General features: G+C 40.4%; 1 protein-coding gene across 1 annotated transcript in view; it reads left to right on the top strand.

Annotated features, from left to right (window-relative positions):
* Positions 1–17637, top strand: part of LOC138854205 (transmembrane protein 104-like) — a gene marked incomplete at its 5' end in the record, with an annotated part of 41513 nt that extends 23876 nt beyond the window's left edge. The window contains 1 exon segment of the mRNA XM_070096010.1: positions 8709–17637. Within this exon segment, the coding sequence (XP_069952111.1) occupies positions 8709–8897 (189 nt within the window).
* Positions 17638–24333: the final 6696 nt, after the last annotated feature.

Below are 24333 nucleotides of genomic sequence, written 5' to 3'. Positions count from 1 at the left end.
ACACCCCCACACACACCCACACACACACCCACACACACACACACACACACACACACACACACACACACACACACACACACACACACACACACACACACACACACACACACATCACACATCACACATACACAAAAACACACACACACAACACACATACACAACACACACACATGCAACACACACACACACACACACACACACACACACACACACACACACACACACACACACACACACACACACACACACACACACACACACACACACACATTGCCAGACTCACACATACACTCCCCCCCTCCCCCACCGACATCTCACTCCTTCACCTGATCCCTCCCCTCCCTCTTTCACCCTCCCCCTCCCCACCTCTCCCTCCTTCCCCCTCTTCCTCTCCCACTCACCCACTTGCTTCACTCTCCTTCCCACTCCCCCTTCCCACTACTCTCCCACATAGCCACAGTTCCTCCTCTACCTCCCCCCTCCCACACTCTGACATACACAATACTAACCTAACATACAGAATTACATAGGTTTCCCACTCTGAGGCAATCAGGATAAAACAAAAATGGGTTGCCAGAGAGCAACAAGAAAAACCAAGGGACAGGAGGAGGAAACTGCAAAGGAAGATTGGGCAGCAGAGCTCACAAAAAGGGAACATGAATGGGAAAAGAAACTAGAAGAACTTAGCATGAGAATGGAAGAGAGGATAGACATGGAAAGCAGGAAGTGGGAGGTGCAAGTCAAAGCAGCAGAGGCCAGCATACAGAGTTTAGAAGAGGAACTGAAAAATCTGAAACAGCCTAAAGAACTAAAGAACATTTTGGGATTGACAACAGAGACTGCTATCTCAGTCACAAATAAGGGGACTGTAGGGAAAGAAGGAGCAAAACAGCATGTAGAAGCTCAATCAGTGGAGACTGTAGTAAATGAAAGAGCTAAGCTATATGTGGAGGCCCTAACAGACCACAGCAGAGCCCAGGGAAAGCCGAGAAGGGAAAATGACAGGTCACTGAGCCCAAGTACATTAGCTAGTGAAACTGAAGAAAGGAAAGCTGCAATGGAGGAAATCAAATTGAATGAGGGGATACACAGGGATATGCAGTGGGAGAATGAAAGGGTGAGGTCAGTCTTTGTGTATGGGCTCCAGGAAGTTGAAGGGGAAACATATGAAGCCAGAAAACAAGGGGAAAAAAAAGCAATTGAAAGCATCATGAAAGCAATAGGAGAAGACGACATGACCCAGCTGGAAAATTTTTGGAGAATAGGGGGGTATGTAAAAAAAAGAACCCGGCCAGTGAAAGTGACCTTCAAGGCAGAATCGACTCGGAACAGGATCCTGCAGGAGAAAGCACGATTAAGGGACATGCCAGCATACAGGAAGGTGTATCTCGACCGCGACAGAACACAAGCAGAAAGGCAGAAACAGAGAGAAATGGTACAAAGGCGAAAGGAGGAAAGAGAGGGAATGGAGAAGACAGACAGGAGATCCCAGACACAGGAAGATCAAATACAGCCTCCCTCACAACTTCCTATAGAAGCCTCCCAACCAGGTCAACCCCAGTGCAACCAAACACTCTAAACCAAAACACCCATGCCACATCCAATGCCCCCACCCACTGTATTACAAACTCCACCCCCACAGCAACCACCCATAGTTCCTTATCAGGTCTCCCACTTCCCCAACCCCAATACACCTCCCAGACCACAATCTTAGAAAAGAAGTGGAAGGTGTGGTATACAAATGCAGATGGAATAACAAATAAGTATGAGGAGTGGCACGAAAGAATCAAGGAGACATCCCCAGACATAATAGCACTCACAGAAACAAAACTCACCAGAATAATAACAGATTCAATCTTTCCATCCGGATATCAAATCCTCAGGAAAGACAGAGGGAGGAGAGGGGGAGGAGGAGTTGCACTGCTCATTAAAAACCAGTGGGGGTTTGAGAAAATGGAAGGAATGGATGGCACAGGCAAAAGGGACTACTTAGTAGGAACAATCCAGTCTGAGGGACATAAGGTGATAATTGCAGTAATGTACAACCCACCACAGAACTGCAGGAGGCCAAGAGAAGAATACGATGAGAGCAACAGAGCAATGGTCGACACACTAGCCGAGGTGGCCGGAGAGCACACATGGGGGGAGCAAAGTTACTAGTTATGGGTGATTTCAATCACAAGGAGATTGACTGGGAAAACCTGGAGCCCCATGGGGGTCCCGAAACATGGAGAGCCAAGATGATGGATGTGGTACTGGAAAACCTCATGCATCAACATGTTAGAGACACTACCAGAGAGAGAGGAGAGGATGAACCAGCAAGACTGGACCTTGTATTCACTTTGAGTAGTTCTGACATTGAGGATATCATGTATGAAAGGCCCCTGGGAGCTAGTGATCATGTGGTTCTGTGCTTCGACTACATAGTTGAGCTCCAAGTGGAGAGAGCAGCAGGATTAGGATGGGAAAAACCAAACTACAAAAGGGGGAACTACTCAGGCATGAGGAACTTCTTTCAAGACATTCAGTGGGAGAGGGAACTGACAGGAAAACCAGTACAAGAAATGATGGACTATGTGGCAACAAAATGCAAGGAGGCAGAGGAGAGGTTTGTTCCCAAGGGAAACAGAAATAATGGGAAGAATAGAACGAGTCCTTGGTTCACCCAAAGGTGTAGGGAGGCAAAAACTAGGTGTACTAGAGAATGGAAAAGGTACAGAAGACAGAGAACTCAGGAAAATAAAGAGATTAGCCGAAGAGCCAGAAACGAATATGCACAGATAAGAAGGGAGGCTCAGCGGCAATACGAAAATGACATAGCATCGAAAGTCAAGACTGACCCGAAGCTGTTGTACAGCCACATCAGGAGGAAAACAACACTCAAGGACCAGGTAATCAGACTGAGGAAGGGTGATGGGGAATTCACAAGAAACGACCGGGAGGTATGTCAGGAGCTCAACACAAGATTTAAAGAAGTATTTACAGTGGAAACCAGTAGGACTCCAGGAAATCAGAGCAGGGGGGTGCACCAGCAAGTGCTGGATGAGGTACATATAACCAAAGAGGAGGTGAAGAAGCTGCTATGCGAACTTGACACCTCAAAGGCGGTGGGACCAGACAACATCTCTCCGTGGGTCCTTAAAGAGGGAGCAGAGACATTGTGTGTACCATTAACAAAGATCTTCAACACATCATTTGAAACTGGGCAACTCCCCAAGGTATGGAAGATGGCAAATGTAGTCCAGTTTTTAAAAAGGGAGACAGACATGAGGCACTAAACTACAGACCTGTATCACAAACGTGTATAGTATGCAAGGTCATGGAGAAGATCATCAGGAGGAGAGTGGTGGAGCACCTGGAAAGAAACAAGTGTATAATTGACAACCAGCATGGTTTCAGGGACGGAAAATCCTGTCACAAACCTATTAGAATTTTATGACAAGGTGACAGAAGTAAGACGAGAGAGAGGGGTGGATCGACTGCATTTTTTTGGACTGCAAGAAGGCCTTCGACACAGTTCCTCACAAGAGGTTACTGCAAAAGCTAGAGGATCAGGCACACATAACAGGAAAGGCACTGCAATGGATAAGAGAATACCTTACAGGAAGGCAACAACGAGTCATGGTACGTGACGAGGTGTCAAAGTGGGCGCCTGTGACAAGCGGGGTTCCACAGAGGTCAGTCGTAGGACCTGTGCTGTTCTTGATATATGTGAATGACATAACGGAAGGGATAGACTCAGAAGTGTCCTTGTTTGCGGACGATGTGAAGTTAATGAGAAGAATCAAATCGGATGAGGATCAGGCAGGACTACAAAGAGACCTGGACAGGCTACAAGCCTGGTCCAGCAACTGGCTCCTTGAGTTTAACCCCGCCAAATGCAAAGTCATGAAGGTTGGGGAAGGGCAAAGAAGACCGCAGACACAATATAGTTTAGATGGCCAAAGTCTGCAAACCTCACTCAAGGAAAAAGATCTGGGGGTGAGTATAACACCAAGCATATCTCCTGAGGCGCACATCAATCAGATAGCTGCTGCAGCATACAGGCGCCTGGCAAACCTACGGATAGCGTTCCGATACCTCAGTAAGGAGTCATTTAAGACTCTGTATACCATTTACGCTAGGCCCATACTGGAGTATGCAGCACCAGTTTGGAATCCACACCTAGTCAAGCACATCAAGAAATTAGAGAAAGTGCAAAGGTTTGCAACAAGACTAGTGCCAGAGTTACGGGGATTGTCCTACGAAGAAAGGTTGAGGGAAATCGGCCTGATGACACTGGAGGCCAGGAGGGTCAGGGGAGACATGATAACGACATATAAAATACTGCACGGCATAGACGAGGTGGACAAAGACGGGATGTTCCAGAGATGGGACACAGACACAAGAGGTCACAATTGGAAGTTGAAGACTCAGATGAATCAAAGGGATGTTAGGAAGTATTTCTTCAGTCATAGAGTAGTCAAGCCATGGAATAGCCTAGAAAGTGAAGTAGTGGAGGTGGGAACCATACATAGCTTTAAGGGGAGGTATGATAAAGCTCATGGAGCAGGGAGAGAGAGGACCTAGTAGCAATCAGTGAAGAGGCGGGGCCAGGAGCTATGACTCGACCCCTGCAACCACAAATAGATGAGTACAAATAGGTGAGTACACACACACACACACACACACACACACACACACACAGGCAGACAGAAAGACATATAAGCAGACATAGGTAGACAAACAGACATGTTTATGTGTAACAGTGAAAATAAACGAAGTCAGGGGTTCCCTGCAGAAGTGCACGATCATCAAGTGTCAAACCACTGCTGCACTGTCAGCAGTTCTGTGACACTCAGTCTTACACCATGCTTCAAGGAGTTTCATATATACTCTAGCATGTCTAAAGCATTTCTTTGACCTATACATACTTTGTATATTCTAAACAGTAGTATATGACCAAGGCAGATGAAAATGTTCACCTGTCAGTGTGTTTGTGACTGAGTACAATTTTGGTACCTAATATTAGTGTCAGAACAAAGATTAGCTATGAAATTACAAGAACTACTATAAATTGTAATTATGAGTACATAAAAATTATATAAAATAATATAAAAACGAGAAGAAAAGGTATATTAGTAACACTTCTGCAAGTGGCAGAACTCCATGTTGCCATCAGGTGAGCATCTAGAACCAACTTCGCGGTCTTATATCTCGGTAAGTACTGGTCCTAAAAATTTTTTTGTCTTATTACACACAGAAAATTGTTCTCTTTAATTAAAAAAAGAGAAACTTTTTTTTATCTTATTTTTTGTCTTTTCAAAATATTCGGAGTGCTGAGTAAGAGAATGTAGATCTACATTTGGACAGTTAATGGGTTGAGAGGGGTGCCTTGATGCACTGTGAGAGCCACACTCCCCTTCCTTAGATCAAACCTTATTACCTCTTATTCAATATGTGCTGTTTATTCATCATGAGATTAGCACTTCACACGAATACTAGAATACAGTGGACCCCCGGTTAACGATATTTTTTCACTCCAGAAGTATGTTCAGGTGCCAGTACTGACCGAATTTGTTCCCATAAGGAATATTGTGAAGTAGATTAGTCCATTTCAGACCCCCAAACATACACGTACAAACGCACTTACATAAATACACTTACATAATTGGTCGCATTCGGAGGTAATCGTTATGCGGGGGTCCACTGTATTACTTATCAACATGAACTAGTTTTAGTGCAGGTGTTCCTTGTTATATGTAGATGTTCACTCCAGCACCATGGCAACTGTTCTAGGTTCAGCACCATAACTGTACTAGGTTCAACACCATGACAACTGTACTAGGTTCAGCACCATGACAACTGTACTAGGTTCAACACCATGACAACTGTACTAGGTTCAGCACCATAACTGCACTAGGTTCAGCACCATGACAACTGTACTAGGTTCAGCACCATGACAACTGTACTAGGTTCAGCACCATGACAACTGTACTAGGTTCAGCACCATGACAACTGTACTAGGTTCAGCACCATAACTGCACTAGGTTCAGCACCATGACAACTGTACTAGGTTCAGCACCATAACTGTACTAGGTTCAACACCATAACAACTGTACTAGGTTCAGCACCATAACAACTGTACTAGGTTCAGCACCATGACAACTGTACTAGGTTCAACACCATAACAACTGTACTAGGTTCAGCACCATAACTGTACTAGGTTCAGCACCATGACAACTGTACTAGGTTCAGCACCATGACAACTGTACTAGGTTCAGCACCATGACAACTGTACTAGGTTCAGCATCATGGCAACTGTACTAGGTTCAGCATCATGGCAACTGTACTAGGTTCAGCATCATGGCAACTGTACTAGGTTCAGCATCATGGCAACTGTACTAGGTTCAGCATCATGGCAACTGTACTAGGTTCAGCATCATGGCAACTGTACTAGGTTCAGCACCATGACAACTGTTCTAGGTTCAGCACCATGACAACTGTACTAGGTTCAGCACCATGACAACTGTACTAGGTTCAGCACCATGACAACTGTACTAGGTTCAGCACCATGACAACTGTACTAGGTTCAGCACCATGACAACTGTACTAGGTTCAGCACCATAACTGTACTAGGTTCAGCATCATGGCAACTGTACTAGGTTCAGCACCATGACAACTGTTCTAGGTTCAGCACCATGACAACTGCACTAGGTTCAGCACCATGACAACTGTACTAGGTTCAGCATCATGACAACTGTACTATGTTCAGCATCATGGCAACTGTACTAGGTTCAGCACCATGACAACTGTTCTAGGTTCAGCTCCATGACTGCACTAGGTTCAGCACCATGACAACTGTACTAGGTTCAGCACCATGACAACTGTACTATGTTCAGCATCATGGCAACTGTACTAGGTTCAGCACCATGACAACTGTTCTAGGTTCAGCACCATGACAACTGTACTAGGTTCAGCATCATGGCAACTACTAGGTTCAGCATCATGGCAACTGTACTAGGTTCAGCATCATGGCAACTGTACTAGGTTCAGCACCATGATAACTGTTCTAGGTTCAGCACCATGACAACTGTACTAGGTTCAGCATCATGGCAACTGTACTAGGTTCAGCATCATGATAACTGTTCTAGGTTCAGCACCATGACAACTGTTCTAGGTTCAGCACCATGACAACTGTTCTAGGTTCAGTACCATGACAACTGTTCTAGGTTCAGCACCATGACAACTGTACTAGGTTCAGCACCATGACAACTGTACTAGGTTCAGCACCATGACAACTGTACTAGGTTTAGCACCATGACAACTGTACTGGATTCAGCACCATGACAACTGTACTAGGTTCAGCATCATGGCAACTGTACTAGGTTCAGCACCATGACAACTGTACTAGGTTCAGCACCATGACAACTGTACTAGGTTCAGCACCATGACAGCTGTGCTAGGTTCAGCACCATGACAACTGTTCTAGGTTCAGCACCATGACAACTGTACTAGGTTCAGCACCATGACAACTGTACTAGGTTCAGCACCATGACAACTGTTCTAGGTTCAGCACCATGACAACTGTACTAGGTTCAGCACCATGACAACTGTACTAGGTTCAGCACCATGACAACTGTTCTAGGTTCAGCACCATGACAACTGTTCTAGGTTCAGCACCATGACAACTGTACTAGGTTCAGCACCATGACAACTGTACTAGGTTCAGCACCATGACAACTGTACTAGGTTCAGCACCATGACAACTGTTCTAGGTTCAGCACCATGACAACTGTACTAGGTTCAGCACCATGACAACTGTTCTAGGTTCAGCACCATGACAACTGTACTAGGTTCAGCACCATGACAACTGTTCTAGGTTCAGCACCATGACAACTGTACTAGATTCAGCACCATAACTGTTCTAGGTTCAGCACCATGACAACTGTACTAGGTTCAGCACCATGACAACTGTACTAGGTTCAGCACCATGACAACTGTACTAGGTTCAGCACCATGACAACTGTACTAGGTTCAGCACCATGACAACTGTACTAAGTTCTGGCAAGACAGTATTCATATGACTGACTGGAGATGAATGCTTTTTCTCCATTTTAAGAGTGTCTCTGTCTTAGTGGGAGATGGTTGATGTGTTAAAAAAAATGATAAGACCACTACCCAAATCTGCACACTGCTGTAATTACTGGAGTGTAAGATATGAGAGGAAGTTTACAATAAATTCAGTGAAAAGCAGGTGTGTTATGGGCATAGTAAGATAACATTGTATTAACATATGTGGCTCAAGAGCCTTCAGCCTACTACCAGCAGATATTAGCAACATTGCTGGAACAGATGCAGAAGTTTTTCAAGCGGAAACTATCAGTACCTCCACCAAAGTACCAGATCAACCAGGCTGTGATGGATACATTAACCGTCATGCTTCTAGGAGCAACAACCTGATTCAACAGCTTTATCAGCAAGAAAGCTTGATCAAAGGCTAGGCTGCTGGGCTAGAAAAACCCTTAAAACCTCAGTCAGGTATTCACAGGATATTTTTTTTGTTTTGTGAGTGAATTTGGGCATTTGGACATTATTTTCATAATGAGGAGAATAAGGTTTGTTTGCTGGGTGTCGTGTATGACTGCTGTATTGGCATCGATCTTTTACAACAGCTTTAAATGTTTGTTACTAATAATCAGATTCATTATTTTCATGTTGTATTTCAGTACGTTGTTCCGGCCACCCTAGTGTACTATGCCCGTAAGATGACCTTACAACACATAGGTATGGGTGTGAAGAACCCGTTTTCTGCGCCGCTGCAACACTCAGCGTGGCTGGTCACCATCTGTGTGTGGGCGGCCTTGTGCCAAGTCTTTGTAACAATCTACCTGATAGAGGAATATAAAGAAAAATAACTTATTTTTAAATGAGGAATATCCTGATATTTTAAGATTTTTAATTGCATTTTTTATATGTACAATACCTTAATATTGAATTTTTCATTAATTTTGAAACAAAGAAAATTGGAGCCAGTTTGTAAAATCTCACTACTGTATATAATATATTCAGTAATTTATATATATATATGTATTTCCTTTAATTTGTATCTTGAGAATGTACTGTTTGATATTATCATACAGTTGACATGATACCTTCAATGCTCATTGACTACTGAGACTAAGTGATATTAATGGGATTCCAAAATAAAGATGTTTCTTCCAAATGTAAGAAAATGAAAACTAGCTAATGTTTTGGCCAAGTAAGATATTATTAATGTGATGTACCTTCCCACAATACTGCTTACAAGTACAATTTGTGTGTGTGTGTGTGTGTGTGTGTGTGTGTGTGTGTGTGTGTGTGTGTGCATGCGTGCATAGATTTTATGTATACAATATATACAGCATACTGTGAGCAGTGGCATGTCAAAATGACATTAAGCATTTTGATAAAGCTGAAGTATGAATATTAATAAATATTTGTTATTGCTGATTCGTTTAAGAAATAAAATAGGAAGCAAAAATTTAAAATATTACTCATCTTATTTTGAATATATTTCAATGGAATTCTTTATGACTTTTGAGCAAAATGATCAGTAACTTTAAAATTTAGCTTGTTCTGAAGATTTTGTAGTAATTATTTTTCATTTAACCTTTTTGCTCTCTTATATGTAGATCTACATTGTTGACTCTTGGGTCACTCACATCTACATTGTTGATTCTTGGGTCACTCACATCTACATTGTTGACTCTTGGGTCACTCACATCTACATTGTTGACTCTTGGGTCACTTACATCTACATTGTTGATTCTTGGGTCACTTACATCTACATTGTTGATTCTTGGGTCACTCACATCTACATTGTTGACTCTTGGGTCACTCACATCTACATTGTTGACTCTTGGGTCACTCACATCTACATTGTTGACTCTTGGGTCACTCACATCTACATTGTTGACTCTTGGGTCACTCACATCTACATTGTTGACTCTTGGGTCACTCACATCTACATTGTTGACTCTTGGGTCACTCATATCTACATTGTTGACTCTTGGGTCACTCACATCTACATTGTTGACTCTTGGGTCACTCATATCTACATTGTTGACTCTTGGGTCACTCACATCTACATTGTTGACTCTTGGGTCACTCATATCTACATTGTTGACTCCAGGGTCACTCATATCTACATTGTTGACTCCAGGGTCACTCATATCTACATTGTTGACTCCAGGGTCACTCATATCTACATTGTTGACTCCAGGGTCACTCATATCTACATTGTTGACTCCAGGGTCACTCATATCTACATTGTTGACTCCAGGGTCACTCATATCTACATTGTTGACTCCAGGGTCACTCATATCTACATTGTTGACTCCAGGGTCACTCACTACTACATTGTTGACTCCAAGGTCACTCACCTAGATCTGTGTTTTAGCTCAGCTCCTTCGGATATAAGAGAATGAATCTTATGCAGTGAGCATGCACAATATGATTATTTTTTTACTTACACAGTGTATGATGGGAAAAAACAGTCTTGTGTTTGGTTTAAAATAACTAGCTTGAGGTGTTGGCTAGGATGGGTTTTATGATTGTATTGGTTTTTTATGGTATATGGTAGAATGTAAAATATACTACTGAAATAGAGATGATTTTAATTGGTTTCAGGACTTTAAGTAGCTTGAAACCAGTTTCAGAGTAATGGAAATATTGGATTTTAGATGATTTTCCTAAGGATGGGTAAGGCTGCTCTGCACCCCTGGCCTGGTTTATGTGTTTTTAATAGGTCTGCTTCAATTATTGGGTATCTATAAACCAGGACCAGTCATTCCTTGTTATATTTTATCTAAGAAATAGGGTAAATTGAGTTTTTGTGTAATATAGGAGAGGCACAAGGACATGACTGATGAACAGAGTAAATGTTGCATTCGTGGCCAGAATGTCTACAGTTTTTATTTTGGACTCCATTTTTAAATTGGAATATTTTTAATTTGGCATTTTATAGGATAGTTCTGATACTTGAATGGGCAGTTTCTTGGGCTCAGTTGATAGAATGGAAGGCATGCTAGTGAAATAGCTAAGAATCTGTTTATTTGAGCAATTGAATTGACTGAAAATAGAACTCAAGTGGGCAAAATTGCTGATGCATAAATTGTGCCCTACCTGAAGGGTGTTCTGAGGGTCACTACACCCATAGCTCAATCCTTGACCAGGCCTCCTGGTGGATCAGGACCTGATCATCCAGGCTGTTACTGCTGGCTGCTAACTGTGCACCTGCATAATTCTGTAAGTTTTTCCATCAAATTTCATATTTTTGAAGTCAGTACCGTTTGGAAAAAAAAAATTCTCTTCTATTTCAGATTTTTTTTTTGAATGCCAATATTGTCATCACTTTTAATTTTGGGGCTTCTAACAGTGAAGAGGTTAACCCCCTTTGCCATCCGTGCCATAGTACTACAGGTTTGAGGTCACTGTCGGTGCCATAGCACTACACCTAATGCTCAGCTAAGGTCAGATGAGCTGTGAGAAGTAAATTTTGGCTTAGATATTAGAGAATGGGTCTATGTGATAAGTGTGTACTATATAAAACAAAATCCTGCAGTACACAGTGCATAATGAGAAAAAACTGAAACCGTGTTTTTGGTGTAAAACTGCAATGTTACCATGTATTTTCACATGGTTTTTATCGTTATATTCTTGGTTTTTTGGTTTCATTTGTAAACAAATCACATCACTTGTCCAGTACATATCCTACTGGTGGGTTTAATATGCATTCATAAATGTGCTGATATTATTTATACAATTATTACAATATTGCAAACAATAAATCTTCTATTTTTTGCATAAATAAAAATTCAAAATGGAATTCATGTGTGAAGCCTGGGAACATAATTATGAACAGTGGAAATGTTATTATAGTGCCAGGAATGTCTGCATCGTTTATTCTGGATCCTATTTTGAAATTGGAATACAGGCATACCCTGCCCTACGTCTTTAACCCTTCGAGGGTCCGTCCCAGAGTTCTGTGGCTTTGAAGCCTGGGTCCAAGCCATAGTTCTACACCATGAGCTCAGCTTACTCAGATGAGCTATGAGTGGTAAATTTGGGCCTAGATATGAGAAAATGGATCTATGTGGTAAGTGTGCATCTATAAAACAAATCCTGCGGTATATTTTCACATGGTTTTTACGGTTTTATTTGTGGTTTCTTGGTCTTATTTGATAAATTGGAAGATATATTATGGAAATAGAGATGATTTTGATTGGTTTTAGTACTGAAAATAGCTTGAAATTGAGGTCAGAGCAGTGGAAATGTTCAATTTTTTGTCGATGTTCAAGAGCAAACAAATGACATCACTCATCCAATACATGTCAACTGGTGGGTCTAATATACATTCATGAATGTGCTGATATTATTCGTACAGTTATTACAATATTGCATAACAGTAAATCTTCTATTTTTTGGTGTGAATGAAAATTCTTAATGTTAATAAAAAATTAAAATGGAATTCATCTGTAAAGCTTGGAAATGTAACTAGTAAACAGAGGAAATGTTATTTTAGTGCCAGGAATGCCTGCATTGTTTATTCTGGACCCTATTTTGAACTTTGTGTGAAATTGGCCAAATTGCCAATTTCTGATTACTTTATTGAGTAGTTAAGTAGTTGATTGGTCAGTTTCTTGTGCTCAAATGATAAAATAAGAAGGGATACTAGCAAAATAGTTAAGAATTTGGTTGACTGGAATAATGTAATTAGCTGATGCGTAAATATTGCTGATGCAGTAAAATTTGCAGTATTGTAATTTCATCAGTTTTTGATCAAATTTCATACTTTTTGTTTTATTACCTTCAGAAAAAGATTCTCTTACTATTTCACAAGAAAAAAAAAATAGTTTTTTTTTAAATTCTTGGACCCTCTGGACAAGTTTTAGATCATGGGTCTGGACCCTGAAAGGGTTAAAGAACACTAAAAACACATTCTAATCATATTTTTTTAAAGAATAATGAACACAAAAATAATTATGACATAGGCGATGTTGAGTGACATTAAGTCTGACGTAATAACATTCGCTGAACTGAAATTTACTATAGAAAAGTGGTGTAAAGGTGAATTTGACATAGGCCAAAATGACATAAAGCAGGGTATAACTGTATTTTGAAATCTGCAAAATTGGCCAAATTACCAATTCTGATCAATATTCGGTAGTTGAAATAGTTGATTGGGTGGTTTCTTTTGCTCAATCGATATAATGGAAGACATACTAGTGAAGTAGCTAAGAATTTGGTTGGCTGGAACAATGTAATTGGCCAAAAACAACTCAAAGTGGGTAATATCGTCGAAGCATAAATATCGCTAACACAGCAAAATATGCGAATGCATGATATTGTCAGTTTTTCACCAGTTTCATTATCTTTCGAAAAGGATTCTCTACCATTTCATGAGAATTTTTTTTTTTTTTGGGGGGGGGGAGGGGGGGGCAGATCATGGGTCAGGATAATGAAAGGGTTAAGAGAGAGAGAAGCTTTTAACAGGAATTCCCATGATATAAAATATCTTTTTTTATTTTTATTATCACACTGGCCGATTCCCACCAAGGCAGGGTGGCCCGAAAAAGAAAAACTTTCACCATCATTCACTCCATCACTGTCTTGCCAGAAGGGTGCTTTACACTACAGTTTTTAAACTGCAACATTAACACCTCTCCTTCAGAGTGCAGGCACTGTACTTCCCATCTCCAGGACTCAAGTCCGGCCTGCCGGTTTCCCTGAACCCCTTCATACATGTTACTTTGCTCACACTCCAACAGCACGTCAAGTATTAAAAACCATTTGTCTCCATTCACTCCTATCAAACACGCTCACGCATGCCTGCTGGAAGTCGAAGCCCCTCGCACACAAAACCTCCTTTACCCCCTCCCTCCAACCTTTCCTAGGCCGACCCCTACCCCGCCTTCCTTCCACTACAGACTGATACACTCTTGAAGTTATTCTGTTTCGCTCCATTCTCTCCACATGTCTGAACCACCTCAACAACCCTTCCTCAGCCCTCTGGACAACAGTTTTGGTAATCTCGCACCTCCTCCTAACTTCCAAACTACGAATTCTCTGCATTATATTCACACCACACATTGCTCTCAGACATGACATCTCCACTGCCTCCAGCCTTCTCCTCGCTGCAACATTCATCACCCATGCTTCACACCCATATAAGAGCATTGGTAAAACTATACTCTCATACATTCCCCTCTTTGCCTCCAAGGACAAAGTTCTTTGTCTCCACAGACTCCTAAGTGCACCACTCACCCTTTTCCCCTCATCAATTCTATGATTCACCTCATCTTTCATAGACCCATCCGCTGACACGTCCACTCCCAAATATCTGAATACATTCACCTCCTCCATACTCTCTCCCTCCAATCTGATGTCCAATCTTTCATCACCTAATCTTTTTGTTATCCTCATAACCTTACTCTTTCCTGTATTCACTTTCAATTTTCTTCTTTTGCACACCCTACCAAATTCATCCACCAATCTCTGCAACTTCTCTTCAGAATCTCCCAAGAGCACAGTGTCATCAACAAAGAGCAACTGTGACAACTCCCACTTTATGTGTGATTCTTTATCTTTTAACTCCACGCCTCTTGCCAAGACCCTCGCATTTACTTCTCTTACAACCCCATCTATAAATATATTAAACAACCACGGTGACATCACACATCCTTGTCTAAGGCCTACTTTTACTGGGAAATAATTTCCCTCTTTCCTACATACTCTAACTTGAGCCTCACTATCCTCGTAAAAACTCTTCACTGCTTTCAGTAACCTACCTCCTACGCCATACACCTGCAACATCTGCCACATTGCCCCCCTATCCACCCTGTCATACACCTTTTCCAAATCCATAAATGCCACAAAGACCTCTTTAGCCTTATCTAAATACTGTTCACTTACATGTTTCACTGTAAACACCTGGTCCTCACACCCCCTACCTTTCCTAAAGCCTCCTTGTTCATCTGCTATCCTATTCTCTGTCTTTCTCTTAATTCTTTCAATAATAACTCTACCATACACTTTGCCAGGTATACTCAACAGACTTATCCCCCTATAATTTTTGCACTCTCTTTTATCCCCTTTGCCTTTATACAAAGGAACTAACTATGCATGCTCTCTGCCAATCCCTAGGTACCTTACCCTCTTCCATACATTTATTAAATAATTGCACCAACCACTCCAAAACTATATCCCCACCTGCTTTTAACATTTCTATCTTTATCCCATCAATCCCGGCTGCCTTACCCCCTTTCATTTTACCTACTGCCTCACGAACTTCCCCCACACTCACAACTGGCTCTTCCTCACTCCTACAAGATGTTGTTCCTCCTTGCCCTATACACGAAATCACAGCTTCCCTATCTTCATCAACATTTAACAAAATATCATAAGCTTTTAATATGGTTCCTAAATTAGAATAATTTATTTTTACTCTGGAAGTTTTTCTGTCCTCGCAGTAAGGATGTGTAAGGATAGTGCAAGAATGCCCCGTGGCCTGGTGGCTAAAGCTCTCGCTTCACACGGTGAGGGTCTGGGTTCGATTCCCAGTGAGGGTAGAAACATTGGGCATGTTTTTTTTTACACTGGTTGTCTATGTTCATCCCATCAGTAAAATAGGTACCTGGGTGTTAGTCGACTGGTGTGGGTCGCATCCTGGGACAAAACTTACCTAATTTGCCTGAAATGCTCTGCATAACAAGTGGCTTTCTGTACAGTAGTATGCCATGTACATTACTTGTAGTAAATAAAGATATTATTACATTATTATTATTATTATTATTATTATTATTATTATTATTATTATTATTATTATTATTATAGTAAGTTGAATACTTATTAAAGTGCTCTTAAAGTTGTGAGAATCATATCCAGCAAAGGTGCCAGTTATTGAAAGGATTTTGAAAATTATCTTTGTAAGATTTACAAAATCATTTAGGTTGTAAAAAAAAACATAAAATTAATTTTCCTGTTACTATTTGATTTTTTGTGAAGGTGAAGTCATGTTAAAAAGTAGTTCAAGTATTTGTATTAATTTACAACATTCTTAAGTTAGGTTTCAAAAGTGAAAATTTGTATCAATTTACAACATTCTTAAGTTAGGCTTCATAAGTAAAAATTTGTTCTGTATTTTCAAGTAAATTCATAAGTATTTTGTTCAGCTAAATGTTTGAACATTATTATAGGGATACATGGATGTGAGTGGTGAAGTTCTTCGTTATTAACTATATACTGGGGAATCAAACTTCTTGGGAGGTGAGTATGAAGGCAGGTCTGGCAGCAGCAACCTTTACTGTGTCCAGAGTGTAAATATTGTATATGATGTACACTTCTGATGTCTCTCAAATAGTTAACTTTTAAAGATATATTTCACTGTTAAATAGAAATAACTTAAGGTGAAAAAGGAGAAACCCAGACTCCTTTAAAGAAATGGGTTAATTGTAATTAATTATAAAATTTAATTTAGCCGTAGTGAAATTCAAAGCATTTTGAACATGGTAATTACAATACAATTTATCTAACAATGTTTGATTTAGTCATGGTATACCATATTTTATGGCATCAAAGACACTTTTTTTTTTCCCCCAAAAGTAAGTTTTCAAGAGTTACCCAGTACCTTGGAGGCTGAAGTACCCTTTATCTTTTTTTCCAAAATTTAGTCAATCAGAATTGGGGGGAAAGCATCCTCGATACCGGAGTATCTTGTTCGCTGTTAAATATGGTAATTCAGTTCTTAACTACTGTCTGCGAACATCAGGACACACTGCTGAAGATTTATATCCAGTGTGGTGTATTATATTTCAATTTTTTTTTTACTCTTCAATTAGGCATCACATACAGTACATATTGAAAAACCTTACATAGTATAGGTAGATTCCTTAAATTGATGGTTTATGTAAATTTGCACTATGTAACATGAATATATGGAAAAAATTGAGTCAGGTTCCTGGTACAGTGGACCCCCGGTTAACGATTTTAATCCGTGCAAGAGGGGTAATTGTTATGCGAAATAATCGCTATGTGAATGAATTTTCCCCATAAGAAATAATGGAAATCAAATTAATCCGTGCAAGACACCCAAAAGTATGAAAAAAAAAATTTTTACCACATGAAATATACATTTTCCCACACACAAAGAGAAGGATACATGCACAATAGTAGAGTAGTACATGCACAGTATATATTGTGCATGTACTAGTCTACTAAATGAAGAATAAATGACACTTACCTTTATTGAAGATGCAGCAATGACTGATGAGACACTGTGTCCTGGGAGTGCCTTTTCCTCCTGAGTACTGTAGGTCCTGTTTGGCATTTTCTTCCAGAACAGGCCTTATCACACTGTGTATGCCACTACGATTCTTAAATCTCTCAAACCAACCTTTGCTGGCTTTAAATTCACCAATATGAGCACTAGTTCCAGGCATTTTTCCCTGTTCACCTGGGTGTTAGTCAACTTGTGTGGGTTGCATCCTGGGAGACAAGATTAAGGACCCCAACGGAAATAAGTTAGACAGTCTTCGATGACACTGACTTTTTTGGGTTATCCTGGGTGGCAAATCCTCTGGGGTTAATTGTTTCTTGGTATTCTCAATAAGCCACACCAACAACGGTGCTACAGCAGCAGCAGCAGCTGACAGTGCAGCAGCAGCAGCAGCTGTACCACCAATAGTAGCGATGGTTGATTGGGGTTTATTATACAACCTGGCCAGCTCGGAGACATGCACTCCACTTTCATACTTATCAATGATCTTTTTCTTCATCTCTATTGTAATTCTCACCCTTATTGCTGTAGGGTTGGCACTAGAAGCTTTCTTGGGGCCCATGGTCACTTATTTTCCAGAAAAAGCACCGAAAACACTGTAATAATACGAAATATTCCGATTGTATGCTTGGATGTTACCGCGGAGGCTGGCTGGTAAACAATGCCACCGGCGGAACATGTGAGCGTGGCTCAGGCCGCACACTGGACGCGTCTCGGACGAAAATCGGTAAGCGGGTTTTTAAGCGGTATGCGAGGCAAAATTTTTGCAATTAAAGTAAGCGGTATGCGAAATAATCGCTATGTGATGCCATCGTTATGCGGGGGTCCACTGTACTTGAAGAAAGTTGAACATTGCTTTTTTTTTTTTTTAAATTTCTCACCTTGTCAAGAAATAGCAGTTTTTGACACCTTGCTAAGTAAATGTCATTGCTTCTTGGTCTACAAATTCTAAATAAAAATTCTAAATAAAAACTTAGTTACTAAATAAATTTACTTAAGGCCTTCTGGAAGCTGGTGTCTGACTCCATGTACTGTCTATTTCTTCCATTGAAAATGGTATGCCATTCCTTTCAGAAAAAACAGAGTAGGCTAATACACTGCCAGTGACTATTATAAATTTAATAAACAATCATGGATTGCTACAAGCAAGAATTTAACCTACCTTAAAATTTGTTTCTCTTGCTTGTTGTTGCACAAGTGTTTGGAGATGGTTAGGTAACTACTGAGTGGCATGCAGCTGTGAGTTGGCTGTTTTATCAAATGAAGGCTGTGGGTTGGTCATCTGTTGAGATTAAAAGAACCACAAAAGTATACGCTATAATGAGCCGGAGCTAGCATCTAGCTTTCCCTTGGTCATATAAGTCTCAGACTAGAAAAGTTTTCATGCCTGAGCCATTTTTTTAAATTTTCACCATGTGTAGAGTCAGGCAAATGTGTCCTCTAGCAATTTTTTAATATAAATATGAATAGCTTTCTTTTGAAAATGTGCTAATGTAATTTGAATTTTTTCTTATTTTATATTTTACATGTAGTACATTAGTAATTTTCAGAAAAATTCCATAACTTTTAACAGTCTCTGACTATTGCTTGAATCTGCTTAATATTCATAAGAAAAAATGAGCAGAGAGAAAACAGATTTAGGCAAAAGAAATGCAATAAGCACATTTTGAAAGACATCCTGTAGTTAATTTTCAATTAAAGTGTGGGGGTGCCAAGCTAGGAAAAAACGGCACTGCAAGAAAAAACACGAATAATGAAATATACTGTACAGTAGGGCCCCACGTATACAGGTTAGGTTCCAGGCTACTGCCAGAAAGTGGACATCACCAGAAAGCAGAACGGCATTTTTTTTCCCACTTATAAATGCATATAAATGCCACATAACAAGTTTACATTAACATATATTAAGTTAACAGTTAAACTAGGCATTGAAAACAATAAAAAGTAAAATACAGTGGACCCTCGGGTAACGATGCCATTGGATAGCAATAAAATCGGATACCGATGCGCTTTTGCATAAAAATATTGGCTCGGCCAACAATGAAAAACTCAGTTAAGGACATTTGTCCCGAACTTGTCCATGCAGCCTGAGCCCATGTACAAGGTAGTGTGCCATTGTTTACAAGCCAGGGAGGATGATTCCACGCATACATGCAATATATTTTGTATTATTCCATTGTTTTTAGTGCTTGTAACTGCTAAATAAGCCACCATGGGCCCCAAAAAAGTTTCTAGTGCCAGCCCTGTGATAAAGAAGGAAAGAAGCACAATAAAATTCAAGAAAAAACTTGTAGCAAAGTACCAAAGTGGAGGAGGAAGAGAGAGGGGAGACTGTGCCTTCTGCAGTGACTCTACGATATGTACGATACTAAAGCAGCAGGTATCGATAAAGGCTATAGTGCCAGCCAGCGATAAAGTGTAGAATTAACAGTGTAGCAAGTAAGTTAAGCGAGTAAGCGATAGAAAAACGACACGGAAGTAACTCTCCAATGTTGTTGTATGTGTTTTGGGCCACTGAACATTCAAATTCAAATTCAAAGTTTATTCTCTATAAAGATTACAATGTTGAATTTACAGAATTTGATTGTTGTGTGGTTTACATGTAGTTAAATAATGATTACAGAGTGTACCACTAGAACGCCTAGCACGGCTAGGCATTTCGGGCAGACTTAGTTTAATTCTTTATTTTAAAATATTACAAATTATGAGGTAAGTTGGTATTATGGCTAAGTGACTAAATACTAGTTTGTGAGTTTAGCAACGTGAATGCTTTTGTTTTGGCACAGTACATAGTTTCAGTATTGGAGTATCATGGGATTCAATAAAATCCCAATAAAATCCCAAGCTCAGATACCCCACCAAATGACTACCTCACCGGCAACTACCCGAACACACTGTTCCTAGCTCCGACTAACCCATACGAAGTCTCCCTTATTATCAACATACTAAAAAACAAGGCAGGAGATTTAAATACCTTACCACCCTTTATATACAAAAAAGTGTCACAAGTGCTATCACCAATCATTGCAACACTCTTTAACAAATCCATTGAATCCTCCACCTTCCCTACAGTACTCAAAATAGCAAGGGTCACCCCGATCCACAAAGGAGGAGACCAAACAGAGTTGAATAACTATAGGCCAATATCCAACTTACACCCTCTCTCAAAAATCTTCGAAAAATTAATTCATAAACGAATCTACTCCTACCTTATCTCCCAAAACATACTCAACCCCTGCCAATTTGGATTCAGGCCTAATAAAAATACTAATGATGCTATTATACACATGCTAGAACATATATACACTGCAATAGAGAAAAAAGAAGTCCCACTGGGGATCTTCATTGACTTACGTAAAGCTTTTGATACAGTTGACCATGACTTGCTCCACGTAAAATTGTCACACTATGGTATAAGAGGGCACTCCCTCAACTACCTCAAGTCATACCTCAGCAACAGAAGCCAATATGTGTATGCAAATGGGGCAAACTCCTCTGCACAACCAATTACAGTTGGTGTCCCACAGGGAAGTGTCCTTGGCCCTCTTCTCTTTCTCCTATACATAAATGACCTACCAAATGCTTCGCAATTACTCAAACCCACACTATTTGCAGATGACACTACATACGTCTTCTCCCACCCGAGCCCAGTCACGCTAGCCAATACTGTAAATACCGAATTACAGAAAATATCTACCTGGATGAGAACTAACAAACTTACACTAAACATTGACAAAACCTACTTCATTCAGTTTGGTAACAGAGCTACAGATGTCCCTCTTAACATAATGATAAACGGATCACCTATCACAAAGCTAACAGAGGGAAAATTCTTAGGAATCCACCTTGATAATAGACTCAAATTTCATACACATATACAACAAATTTCTAAGAAAATTTCCAAGACTGTAGGCATACTATCGAAGATACGGTACTATGCTCCACAGTCAGCCCTCCTGGCCCTATATCACTCTCTTATTTACCCCTATCTCACCTATGGAATTTGTGCATGGGGCTCAACAACAAGTAACCATCTCAGACCACTAATTACCCAACAAAAGGCTGCAGTTAGAATGATAACAAATTCTCACTATAGGCAGCACACTCCACCAATATTCAATACACTAAACCTCCTCACCATACAAAACATCCATACTTACTACTGCACCTATTACATACATAGAACACTTAACTCTGATATTAACCCTCCCCTCAAACATCTTGCCAACCTCAACAGAACACATGACCATAACACAAGGCACAGATCACTCTTTGATGTTCCCCGTGTCCATCTCACACTATGTAAAAACTCAATGCACATAAAAGGCCCTAAAATCTGGAATTCATTACCTGTAAATATAAAAGAAACACTACCTGTTTATAAATTCAAGTCTCTTCTCAAAGATCACTTACTCACCCAAAACCAAATAAATACTGAATAACTGAACCTTATAAATTGTATATCTTAAATGTTTCTCACAATTATATCACATAAATGTTAAACCTAAAACCCAATCTAACTTTAGTATTTTTTAAATACACTACCTAACAGAATACTCCATTCTACTGAATGTACAACAATGCATACAACCATATGACCTGTCTTTGTAATACTCACTTGTGCTTTATAGTAACCTGTTTACATTAATGTTTTATCACTGATTTCATCATTGCTTAGTTAATCTTAAGTTAATTTTAAGCCAGCCCGTAATGCTATGCATAGTATAAGTGGCTTTGGCATACTGCTCTTACCTGTATTTGTTGTACCTCTGTATGTGTGCTCAAATTTTTAAATAAATAAATAAATAAATAAATAAATATTTCTGTTTATGGTCAAATGGGTGAGTGAGTGTAAATGTGAACCACAGGTGGTATTCGTGTAGTTAGTTGATGGGGTTTATCAGGGAGATAAGATGTTTTCTAATGGTAGTTTTGAAGGTGATGAATTTGTCTGCAGTTCTAGAGTTCTCAGGTAGGGTGTTCCAGATTTTAGGGCCTTTGACATACATTGAATTTTTGTAAAGGTTTAGTCGGACATGGGGAATGTCGTAGAGATGTTTGTGTCTGGTGTTATGCCTGTGGGTTCTGTCACAACTATCAAGAAAGCGTTTTAGGTCAAGGTTGATACTGGAGTTTAAGGTCCTGTAGATGTAGACTGCACAGTAGTAAGTGTGGATGTACTGAACAGGGAGTAAGTTTAGATCTATGAAGAGTGGGGGGGTGTGTTGCCAGGGATGGGATTTAGTGATTATTCTTACTGCAGCTTTTTGTTGGGTTATTATTGGCTTTAGGTGTGTTGCTGCAGTTGATCCCCAAGCACAAATAGCATAGGTGAGGTATGGATAAATAAGTGAGTGGTATAGTGTGAGAAGGGCATTTTGCGGCACGTAGTATCGTATCTTGGAGAGGATCCCAACTGTTTCAGATACTTTTTTGGTTATATGTTGGATATGGGTGCTGAAATTCAGGTTGTTGTCAAGGTATAGGCCTAGGAATTTGCCCTCATTATGTCTGGTAATTAGAGTGTTGTCGATCTTAATGTTAATTTGTGCATCTCCTGCTCTGCTACCAAACATAATATAGTAGGTTTTGTCAGTGTTAAGCGTAAGTTTATTGGCTGTCATCCAAGTCGATATTTTGATCAGCTCCTCATTAACAATGGTGTTGAGGGTGGCAAGATTAGGGTGAGAGATGACATAAGTCGTGTCGTCAGCAAAGAGAATGGGTTTCAGGTGTTGGGATACGTTTGGAAGATCATTGATGTATATGAGGAAGAGCAGGGGACCAAGGACACTTCCCTGCAGAACTCCAGTATCAAGTGGCCGTGTTGTTGATGCTGTGTCTTGAATGGTAACATACTGATACCTATTAGTAAGGTAAGATTTGAAATAAGCAAGCGCATGGCCTCTTATACCGTAATGGTCAAGTTTGTGGAGTAGGATGTCGTGGTCTACTGTGTCAAAAGCTTTTCTTAGGTCAATAAAAATTCCTAGTGGATATTCCTTATTTTCCAATGCTGTGTAAAGCAGATCTAGCATTTTTATGATTGCATCATTAGTGCTTTTATTTTTCCTAAATCCAAATTGGCAGGGGTTGAGTATGTTTTGTGCTGTTATAAATGAATATAGTCTCTGTGCACGAGTTTCTCAAAGATTTTGGATAGCAATGGTAAGTTTGATATTGGCCTATAGTTGTTTAACCCTTTCAGGGTCCGTCCCGTAGATCAACGGCTTTACGTTGAGTGTCCAAACCGTAGATCTACGCCAAAATTCTAGCGCCATCAAATTTAGTGCGAAAACGCTCATAGGCCTACATGTGAGAGAACGGGTCTGCGTGGTGGGTGTGCGCCATAAACAAAAAATCTAGGCGCCCGCATAGCATTGTGGGAATGCCGGCTCAGTTACCCTTGTTCACCATGCCTCGTCGCAAGTCAGCTCTCACTCCCCGGAAAATTGGGACTCTCCTCTTCCTATCTGATAGTTCTGACACTGATGGAAGTGGAAATGAAGACGAATTCTACGGCTTTGATCAGTTAGTGACCGAAAAGAATGACCAGGATATCGATAATAGTGCAGAAAACCCTGACGATCCTCAACCTTCTACCTCTGGTGTTGGCACTCGTAACTCACGGTCGGTTGTTCCTCATCACAAGAGAAAACTAATATTTTTGCGTGGCCAGGCCTCTGACTTCAGTAATGATGATGATAGTGACGTGCACTGTGATTTTATTGTGCTCGACGATCAATCGAGTAGTGATAGTGAGGATTCATATTCACCAGTGAAGAGTTGGTATGTTCGCCGCCGCATGCGCTCGGGTAGTGTACCCTATGCTGTGCCCAGGGGACGGAGTACATCCCGGAGTACATCCCGTGGCCCAACACCAGTTTTAGGTAGTGATAGTGAGGATGATGTGGCTACACTTGGCATGGGTAGACCACAGGCATCAGTGGATGGTGTTAGTGGTGATGGTAGTGGCACTGCCATGCGTGACTCACCAGGCCACGCTGGGACCCACGCTGCTGACTCGTCAGTTCAAG

This window comes from Cherax quadricarinatus, chromosome 52 (assembly GCF_038502225.1).
Source record: "Cherax quadricarinatus isolate ZL_2023a chromosome 52, ASM3850222v1, whole genome shotgun sequence".
Lineage (NCBI taxonomy): Eukaryota > Metazoa > Arthropoda > Malacostraca > Decapoda > Parastacidae > Cherax > Cherax quadricarinatus.
The sequence above is the reverse complement of the archived record's forward strand: the minus strand, read 5'-3'. Positions and strand labels throughout refer to the sequence as shown.